Genomic DNA, 12,124 nt, shown 5'->3' with positions numbered 1-12,124 from the left:
CAAGTTATTAATGAAAAACACTGGCCAATCACGAAGCACGTACATTTGTCGCAAAATAATAGTAGCGTTAGATATGCTGTTGATGAATCGATATTCGACATATATATATTACTTTGATAATATATTTGCTCTACTTCAACTTACTAGCAACATATACTTAACACTATCACTGCGATGTGACAAGTCTACGAGCTTTTCAATTAGTTTGCTTTTCATTATAATATTTCATAATAACTGTTAGATATTAACAAAATCTAATCAAAAATTTTTATAAAGAAAAAAATTATTTGAAATTATCTGAGAAATCACAAATTAAATTTTGTCGGTTGATTTCTGAATTATATTTTATATAATATTCATGTATGTAAACTGCCGTGTTAATAGATATAATATTTAATATAATATGATTTTGTATGAATATGCTGAAAAAGATCTGATATTCTAGTGCTGTTAAATAAATTAATTAATATTGATTTTTAATCAATTATCATTCTTCGTAATGTTAAATATGTATATTATATGTAGTATATGTATATTATATATATATAGTATAAATTCATTTTATTAAGATAAATAATTAGTTTGAATACAGATACATAAGTTCAAAGTATAAAACAAATATATATACTATTTAAATTCAATAATTTGTCAAATATAATGAATTTGTATGATGCATTATTATACTAAAAAAACTAATAATATTTAACAATAACTTGGAAAACTTTGAATTTTAAGGAAATCGATAAATAATTTTACTCGTATATATTTACTTTTACGTATATATTATAAATTCTTGTAAAAAAATAATTAAATATAATGTGTGTGTGTGTGTGTAATATATAATATAATATAGATATAGTATAGATATAACTTATATAATGAATAAAAAAATTATTAAATTATAAAAAAATTGAGACATAATTTTTTTGTTTAATATTCATATTAGGTATTTTGAATTTCTCTCATTTAATATTTTCAATAAATTATTAAAAATTGTAATTTCTTGAATAAAAAATTAAAAAGGATTTTAGAATAGATCTATTTTTTCAAAATTCATTTATTAATCAATATGATAATAAGTAATTCAGTAAAAAGTAAATCATTTTTTTAATCAATTTAAATAAGAACTTATTTAAATAAAAAATTCAAAAAAATAAATAATAAAAACTTTTGATGACTAAAAAGAAAAACTAATTAAACTAAATAAATATATTTCAAAAATAAGAAAAAAAAATTCTATTTATTTGATAAAAATCCAATAATTATTATAATTAATAATTATTTTCGTTTATGATAAAATTTAATTAAAATCTGAAATAAAAATTAAAATATTTTGAATAAAAAAAATTAAATAAAATTATATTAAATCATTTCAAAAAAATTATATATATTTTCATTATTAAGATATAAGAAAAAAATTAATATTATAATATTATATTTTTTTGAAATTTTTTTTAGTTTCCTTGATGTATTTACATATATAACAAAAAATCTTTTGAATATTGAGAGAAAAACATTTCATAACTCTTTTCACAAAAATATACAAAAGAAAAGTGTTAAAAGCATGAAAAGAAAGATTTCTCGGTCACAAGTTTTCTTTATTTCTATAACGTGTTTTTAGAAATCATAATTTGAATATCTGGACAAGAAAGAGTTAATTCATTTTTTTTTGTAAAATAAAAACAAAGATGTACCTTCTCATATGCATTCCATATCCATGGAGGTATGTTGTAACCAAATAATATCTTTGTCGAATCTGCATTAGAATACCTTGCATAAAGATATTCACCTGCCAACATCTGCAACATAATTTTTATATTTATGTACTTATTACATATTATGTATTTATATTATATATTTATGTATTTTATATTTATTATGATATTTTGACAATAATTTATAAAATGTGCAGAGATAAAATATTCAAGAAAAATATATAAAATAAAAAATAAATATTAAATTGTGATATAACAAATATCATTTCGATAAGCGATATCGAAAAATACAAATTATTTTAATCGAAGTATGAATCATCCATATTAAACCGCAATACAATAAATATCGTTTCGAGATAAATCGTATTGAATAGTGTTTCTCAACTTTTTTGTCTTGTACTTTAAAGTTTTATAATATAAAATTTTAAAAAATCAGATAGATCTGGAATTATATATGTATATATTATGTATATATTATAAAAATAAATAAAATTGCATGTTTGAACACTTGAATGTATTTTAAGCAGCTTTTAAAACAGACAAGTAAATAATATGAATAGTTTTATTTTATAACATATTAAAAATTTAATACCCAATATTGGATCATGACTTATATATATATATATAAGTATAGATTAAAAAATGCTGGTATATATAATTTAATTATAAAAACAATAATATAATATAAAAATTACGATTTAAAAAAAAAAACAAAATTTTCAATTCTTATAAGATTACATGAAGTTCCAAATTGAAAGCTATTTGAAAATTAATTTGTAAAACTCTATCAATAAAAGATATAGAAAAAGATTATTCTAAATTTATAAATTTTTAGATTAATAATTAAAAAATTATAATTTTTTATTTATATCACTTATTCTAAATAAATTAGTTTCTTTATTATTTATTGATGATCAACTCTTAAAATGAATCTCGTATATTGCGTTATATGTATAATATTTATTAAAATATAATATTTTATTTTTATAAATTATAAAAGCGAATAACATAAATAAAATTTTTTCTATTATTTTAAATAAAAATATTATTTAAATAAAAGCAAAAGATTTAATATCTTACTAAAATTATATTATTTTAACAATATATTAATTTTTTATTTTTAATTTTTTTAAAGCATATTTTCTAATGAAGCATATGTCAATTCTTATTCATCTTATTCATGGTACATATTTTTGTATTGATATAAGTTTCGTCTGAAATTTCTAATCATCAATACTGTAGCATATACTTACCATGCGCGGACGTGTGTATATATATATATAATATAAACATTTGCGTGAATCGAAATAAATTAAATTTTTTAAAATTTATTTTAATGAGTTAGTTCATTAGAATCATTTATTAAAGATTTATAATGAAATTTAAAATAATCTTAAAAATAAAAAATTAAAATAATATAAATAAAATGATAATTTATATTTAAATATTCGAATTTATTTCAAAACGAGATATACACATGTGTATATATATATATACACATAACTTATATCATACATCTATGATTCGATGTGTGCGATGTTTTAGCGAATATAAATTAGGTTAAGTTAAGTTAGTTTTATGTAAGTAACTAGAAATTTTCGAGATTTTGAAATCTATCAAGACTTTCGAGACATCAATACTTTCAAAATTTAAATTCTATTCAAATGTCTAGAATTTTTAATCATATTTATAACATTTTCAAATCATATTATATATTATTTTGAATTTATATAATATTGAAAATTTTCAAATCTCGTTTTGAAATAAATTCGAATATTTAAATATAAATTATCATTTTATTTCTATTATTTTAATTTTTTATTTTTAAGATTATTTTAAATTTCATTATAAATCTTTAATAAATGATTCTAATGAACTGACTCATTAAAATAAATTTTAAAAAATATAATTTATTTCGATTCACGCAAATGTCACCGTAATATCCATTAATCGCGATATAAACTATGAATAAAACTCATTCCATATAATCATTAGTATTTTCGTTGGAATAAATAAAAATACATCATCAACGAAATCCTATATTAAATGCATTACATAGTCATTCACGAATCAATTAATGCTTTCAAAACTGCACGATTTCTCTTGCTTCGGATTTAATATGGTCATATACTTGCCTTCTCAAAGTACCGACAAATCAATCAATCAATGACAAGAGAAAGTAAAACGTTTAAAAGTTAAAAGTCAAAAAACTCATCAATAAGATGGGAAAATTAAAATTATATGGGCGTTTTTAATTCCAAAAAAATATACGTTTAATTTTCCAAATTTTATATACAAAAAACAATTATTCTAAAATTAATTTTAAGAACTTTCAATTTTATTTTTAATTTTTTATTTTTTTAATTTTCTTATTTTTTTAATTTTTTTTCTTTTTAATTTTTATTTTTATTATATTATTATAATAATTTCTAAATAATTTATTATTTTTTATTATTTTTTACTAATTATTTTTATTAATTTTGTTATTTTTATTATTATTATATTATAAATTTATTAATTTGAATGTGTAAAATAATATAAATAAATAATATAATTTAAATTCTAAATTTAAATTTAGAATTTAATTAATTAAAAAATGTTAAAAAAATGAATTAATTAAAAAAATGTTAATAATATAAAATTTGTATAAATAAATATAAAATATAAAATTAAGTAATATATTAAACTAACAATAAGTAATATATAAATAAATCTCAATAAATTTTATTAAAATAAGACAATTAAAATAAGATCTGCTATATATACATCGAAGATAGAACATATCGAATATGTCAGGAATAAATCGATGTTATTGGTTAATAATTACTCTAAACATTGAAGCACAAAAGGTTAAATATTGATCGACATTACTATACGTGGACTATTATAAACAATAAAAATTATAGAATGATGATCAAAGTGTACTTTTACTCAAAGAGAAAAGATAAAAAAATTAAAATAAAATAAAAAAAAATTAAATTATTTTTAATGTTTTTTATTTAGTTAAAAAATTTATAAATTATAAATTTATATTTTATTTTATTTTATTATATTATATTTTCTAATTATAAATTTTTTAACTTTAAATTAATATTTCAATTGGAATAAAAATAAATATTTTATAATTACAAAATTTAACTATATAATTTCAAGCATTAACAAATTATATCAATGGAATAAAATTTCGATTCTATTAAAAAATCTTATTACTAATTAAATATTTGCTTTTTCTAATATTTCATTTTCTAATAGTCCAAGATTCATTTTAAATGAATCATTTTAAAAGTTTTTCTTGTATAATAATATGTTTTGTTAATAAATTCATTTTCAAATATATTTTTAAAGAATCCATTTCATGAACGAAAATGAACACAAAAGTTGATATACAAAAATCTATATAGAAATAGAATGAGGTTGTTCTTGCCTCGCTTCATTTAAAGTAAATTTAAATCATTTATAAATAAATAATTCTTAATCAAAATTTTTATTCTTTTATATCAATTTTTATATTTGTTTCGATCTCCAGAAAAAATCGATCTTCCAAAGTTGTTTCAAGATTATATTAATTAATCCTACATATGTTTGATCCCAATAAGAGATCGATTAAAGATACTTATAAAACTGAATTTACATTAAGCAAGATTGATCGATCAATCAAGTCGATCACAATTTGATAAAAATTGCTCATGTAAACTAAATTTTAATCAGATGAAATGTACAATTAGAAATTGATTGATTGAATTGATAGATTAAAAGTTGCTTACTAGCTTCATAAAACGATCAGGAAATTTAACCAAGTTGAATCGACTTCAAGTGAAAAAAAGAAAATAAATTGAAAAAAAAACAATTATACTAGAGCTTTGACTTGACATATGTTCAAGGTAACTGTAAGATCAACTACATTGACACTAGTAAATTACTCGATTAAGAAGGAAATAGAGAAACTTTGTACAATCAATTTAATTGATATTTAATTTATACAGATGTTATTGAGCTACTAGAGGTCGATTGATAGTTGGTTGGTTGAATAAAAAATAGCTTAATGTAAACATAATTTAAGAGATAATGTTCAAAAGATGTGTTCAATGTATTATTTTAATATGTTTTAATAAATTTAACCAAATTTTTGATTTTCTTTTTCTTATCTTATTCCAAATTGACATCTGTGAATTATTTTCTGTTCTCAAAATAAAATCTTATTATTTGAAAAAATATTATTTTAGTTCCATTGAAGATATTCAAATCAATATAACATAAGAATTAAACAATATTTCAACAACTGATTTCTACACAGAAATTTAGAAACTTTATAATTACTATATACTACAGAATAATCGAAACTCTTGATAATCGAAAAATCTGGATGATCGAAACTCCAGATAATCACAATTTGATTAATTTATATCTTTTATTATATTAATCATATTTATCTTCCAAAATTAATATATATTTTATTATCATCAATCGGAAAATAATTCATACGAATTGGCAATCCGAAGAAGCACATTTTTTCCACGAATATAAACTTTTCTTAGCAAAAATCACCTCTGCATGGCTATCTACTGCACTGAAATCAAAGTTCACTTGCCATAAATAAATAAATTGTAGAATACAAAATTAACTCGTCTTTTTTCTCTCACTATCGTTCCTTCCCTTCTTCACATAGAAGAGAAGAACATTGAAACAGGTAAAAACGAGAGAACCTGCCATTGTATTTCATTCATTTTCCCATCTCTCTCGGTCTTATATCACCTGGCAACCTTTATCTGGAATCTGGTCGGTTAACCCACTTTTGTTGGGGCCGTGACAGATCGGTGGATGCCGAAGGAGAGATTACCAGCTTCATAAAGCTCTCGAGAATTTCGAAGTCGTTGCCTTTTACCCACAGTTTTTAATCGTGGATTATGGCCCCTGGCACACGTTGCTTGTGATTAATTGTCGAGTGAAAAAAGAGGAAACTGATCTTAGAACTGGTTAGAAAACGTAGAATCGGATTACACGTGGAACTCAATTCATATGCTCAATTCTATTTATACATATATGGTCATGTCTACGAAGTATTGGGATTTTAGATTAATTAAAAATTAATTTTTCGAGAAAACAAATATTATTGCATTTTTTAATTTTCTGTATGTTTTTCTATGATGGATAAAAATATTTGCACACTCTTTAGGATCGAATAACTTTTTTAAAATTGAATCAAATGATTTGAATTTTTTTTAAATATTTAAAAAGAATTACTAAATAATGTGTAAAAAGAAAATTTGTTAAAATTTTTATTGATTGAATTGTAAAGAAAAGAATAAAGGACAGAATTTTTAATTTTTTTATTTGAATCTATAAAGATTTAAAATATGTCTTTTGTAAATTATAACTAAATATGTTATAAATTAATTCTTTTAACATTTCGAAAGAATTTAAATCACTTCATCCAATTTTAAAAATAATTATTTTATTTTAATGAATATACTAAAAGTTTTATTCCTCGGTGAATCTATTATAGAATCTATTATAGAAATAATTTATCAAACTTGAATTCTCCTCTCGAAATTCAGATAAAATTTAATTTGGATTTGATGATATTGGTATTAAATCTATTATTTTATTAAATAATCAAAAAAATTTCTTTCCTTTTTCCGTTATTTCTTTCCTTTTATGATAAAAAAAATACTTTATTTATTTCAAAAAATACTTTATTTCATTTATTGTTTTCAATTAGAGAAAATTTACAAAAAAAAATATAAATGTTATCACGAAATTTAAAAATAAAAATTTCTTGTTCAATTTTCATCTTCTTTGATATTTTCATCTTCTTGAATATTTTATATATGATTCTCAATCTGGTTAATTATCTCTAGAACTATAAAGACAAACAAATTTTCATTTCTTAAAATCTTGAACATTAGTAGCAGAATAATAGTTAAATAGAATAATAATAACAATTATTTTAATGAATAAAAATTTGTTTTTATTGTTCTATATTATTTGCATTTTTTTTCTTTTCAGCTATAAAAAGAAAAAATTTTCTTAATTGTCAAATCAAATTTTGCAATTTGATTAAAAGGCATTGACATTGCATATTTATACAATATACTTATTCATATTTAAGAAAGAAACACATGTTATATTATTATTAGAGTGCTGTATATAATAACCATTATTTATTGTTAAATATTATAAATTGGAGAAACTTTCACAGATTTATATAATATATTAGTATTATATATATTATATATAATATATAGTATATAAGATATCTTTAAAATATTGATTCTAGAAATTAAAAATAAATACAAAAATTGGTATACAAAAATATCAATTGAAAGTTACTTATTAAATTATAAACAATATAAATTTATTAGTAAGTTTCAATTTATTAGTAAGTTAAATTGGATGAAATATAAATAGAGCGTGATGATAATGAAAAACGGAGAAGAATTAGAATTGTTAGAATTAATCTCTAGAAAATATCTCAAGAATATATTAATACTCTATATATCGTCCATTATATGTATAATATAATCCATATTCCATATAGTCCATATAGTCCATTTCATGTTCCAGTATAATTTTTAATAAATAACAATTTATAATTCGCAAGACGCTGAATAATTTCAGCAACATTGGAAAAAGAATCTCATGATATACTAGCAAGCTATAATGATACCCGCTTCTCTTTCACTTTTCATAAACAATGGAATTTTAAAAATGCATGGAAGAAAAGGAAAATTAGAAACATTCATAAAAAGGCATTCTGACCGCGAATATTATTAATATACTTAAAAATAAAAATTTTCATTATTATAAACGTTATAATTTATAATAATAATCTCATTTCAACAAAATTCATAATGAAATTAAAAGAAACAAAAAATTTCAAAAACGTATATTTCTTATTTTAATTTATAATTTATAATCTATATATGTAAACTATCATTTAATAAAAAAATTAATAAAAAATTTATTGAAAAATTAAATATATATTTAAAAAATTAATTTTTTTTAAATTATGTTTTAAATTCCTCGTTCAAAAATATGCAATTTGAAAAGGAAAAGATTTTTCTGTCATCTAGTTCTCGATATATTAAAGAAAAATGTTTTCAATCCTCAAATTTTTCATTTGTTTTTAGCTTTTCAAAGTGAATGTCAATTGATAAAAAAAAATACGCGTTAAATATTTTTTTAAGAATAAATTTCATCAAAATCGAGCTATGTTATTTCCATATATTTCTTTATTCATTTCTATAGGCACTTTACCATGTTATTTCCACACTCAATCACTGTCGCTACTTATTATTTTTCACAAACTCTTTACAAGTAGATCATTCGTGTTGTATCTATACATCATCTATGGCCCAGATACATTGTTCGATATTTTTTCTATTTACCGGGCCATAAAACATCACAAACGATCACGAATTCCTACAAACATATCTAACCGTGTAAAACTAGTTTTTACGAGCAAAAAGCATTTAACAATTGATTACATGGTATATTATACATAGTATATTATACATAGTACAATACCTGTTATCGATCATCGTTAACACATTGTATACAGTTGTATTATTTGAAAACATTATTTGATAAAACAATTTAACTAATTTAAATAAATTATTTAAATCGTCTTCTTTTGCTACTTTATTTTTTTTTCCTCTTTTTTATCCAAAAATATATTATCATTTCAAATAAAATCGAATACAAGAATATATTTACAATTACAATCGATGAAAAAAATGAGATCGAAAAATTGCAAAACACTCTGTATATATTTCAATCAATTCAACTCGTGATTCTTTCTTTCCACATGCATATCAGATTTTTCAATCGAAATAAATTAAAATATTAGTTCCCTTTCGTAAAAGCAATCGACTCATCCACCTGTCTATCTTTCTTTAAGCACGAAGAATAAAGGAATCAAAGATCCTATGAGCCTCGAGAGGTCACGAATCCTTCTCAGATTCCTGAAGAACGAGAAACAGGTAGAAAATTCGTGGTCCGAGAATGGTTTCACGCGGAGATGCAAACAAACGGCTTCGGTTGGAATTCCCACAGTTGGGACAACTTAGAAGAAGGATCTCGTTACTAACAAGGGATTGCTTATTATTTCAAGTGCCACTATATACGTTTAGATAAATAGATAAATCGAATTTAATCGGCAATTTAATCGGCGGCCAAGAAACGATCGTGTATCGCTAATTCAGAAAGACAATTGTAAGAAATATTTTCATTCATGTCTTCTTTAGCAAATCAATTTTTTTTGTAAAATATTTTTATTATTTTTATTTCATTTTATTTTTCCTTGTTTCTTCTTTTTTTAAATTTGTTCAGTTTAGAAATGTTAAATTTTATATTAATTTTATAGTTTTTCTGCTTTCTTCTTTTTAATTTGTAAGAAAGTAAATATTCATTGTACTATATATGTACTATGTATGTATATAGTATATACATTGTACTATATATGTACATTGATATTATATGAATAATAATATCATTGTGAATTACAAATTATTTAGTTGGTTTTATAAATCTTCGTTTAATAATTTATAAAAATTTAATTTTTCTTTTTAACAAATAATATTTTTTCATTACGTAAAAATAAATATTTCATTTTTAATAATGAAATTTGGTGTGAATATAAAAAAATTATCATTTTGCAATAATCCTTAATTTGTTTTTTTATATTATGTTATAAATCTTAATTTATTTATTATTGTATTACATTGTATTATATTATATATTACATATTCATTTCAAAATATCAATAAATTTGTAATATAAGACAGAAATAAAAAAGAGAAAAGAAATATAATTTAATAAAAATAAATATAATAAAGAAATATATATAGTAAATATATTTGAAAATCAATTTGTTTAGACAAACAAAAAATTATTGCAAAGACTATATAAATAAATAATTATATAAATAATAAATAAAACTATATGAACTTTTAGAAAACTATTAAAATATTATATTTCAAACTATGAATGATATTAAAAAAACATAAAAATTTTAGTTTAACTAAAAAATAATATAAAGTAAAGATATTAAGTATTTTTATAATAAAAATTATATATATAATAATAAAAATATATCTAAAAATATATTTAAAAAAACAAAAAATAATAGTAATTATAACTTTAACAAATTTATAAAATGCAAATAAATATATACTTATAAAGTATCAAATCATACTATACATCATTTGTATATGTATACATCATTTACCAATAAAACAATTTATATATATGTCCATTCAAATATTTCTTTCATTTACAATCAGTATTGACCAATAAAAAAAAGAACAAGAACAAAATTATCTATAGCCTTATCGCAAAAAAAAACAAATAATAAAAGAATTCAAATGAACGATTTTCATTATTTCATTTTATGTATATTTATTAACATATCATACATTGATGTAGTATTTACAATTTTTTCAAGCATAAACCAAGAACATTATAACAATTTTCACACTTAATTTATTTAAGATAACATTGAAGAATAAGTAATAAGTATGCAAATATTATATGCACTTCACGTACTGAACGATGATTTTCATTTGTTTATCCACTCATATAATTTTTTTCAAGTTAATTATTTACAAAAAGATACCATTTTCCGACCTTGATGATTTTTTAATATATAATATTGTCAAGATTTGAATAGTGTTATAAAAATTTTACTTAACAGTTCATAAAAACAAAAACTTTTCTTCGAAACAATTTAGGCTAATATAACTTGAGTCCGGTTTTAATGAGATTTATTGCTACAGATAATTAATCATATTAGAGCGATTAAAAAAATTCAATGCAAACTATTAAATTGTTTAATAGTTGAATGAATTTTTATTTAATTTTAATTTTAGGTGAAATTAAACTTAAAATGAATATAAATTAATTAATATAAAAAAATAATTTATTTAATTTTTAGTTTCATGATTTATATTTGTTAAGTTGATTTAAGTTAATAACTTTTTTTAACAATCATATAACATTAAATATAATTTTAATTTCATTTGAAATTGTTAATTTAACATTCATAATTTATATTAAAAATTTTTAAAATTTCATATAACATTTAACTAGTTTTACTCAGTTTACCTGATTTTTTATTTTTTGGTTTTTTCTATATTTCCTACAAAGAAAATCTTCAGGAGAAATTTCTAAAAATATTTCAAATTTAAATGTTATATATTTATATATTATATTTTCATAATTTACATAGAATATTATACTTTCATAAATATATGAATAGAACAATATATTCATAAATAAAAATATGTTTGAATAATAAAAAAATGTGTTTTGCTATATATATTATATAAATTTTTCAATTGAAGAAAAATTAAAATGTGTACATATTTATTAATATTTCTCAAAAAGAGAAAAATAATTATATATAATCT

General features: G+C 19.8%; 1 protein-coding gene across 4 annotated transcripts in view; it reads right to left on the bottom strand.

Moving 5' to 3' along the window:
• The window catches only part of LOC108002410 (putative phosphatidate phosphatase), a 141,714-nt gene that overhangs the window by 93,308 nt on the left and 36,282 nt on the right, over nucleotides 1-12,124 (bottom strand). For all 4 annotated transcript variants that reach the window (XM_062081562.1, XM_062081559.1, XM_062081561.1 and 1 more), the window contains exon 3: nucleotides 1,695-1,799. In XM_062081562.1, coding sequence (XP_061937546.1) covers nucleotides 1,695-1,799 — 105 coding nt within the window. The remainder of the gene's footprint in view (nucleotides 1-1,694; nucleotides 1,800-12,124) is intronic.

This window comes from Apis cerana, linkage group LG11 (genome assembly GCF_029169275.1).
Source record: "Apis cerana isolate GH-2021 linkage group LG11, AcerK_1.0, whole genome shotgun sequence".
NCBI classification, from domain to species: domain Eukaryota; kingdom Metazoa; phylum Arthropoda; class Insecta; order Hymenoptera; family Apidae; genus Apis; species Apis cerana.
This window is presented reverse-complemented; position numbering and strand designations above follow the sequence as displayed.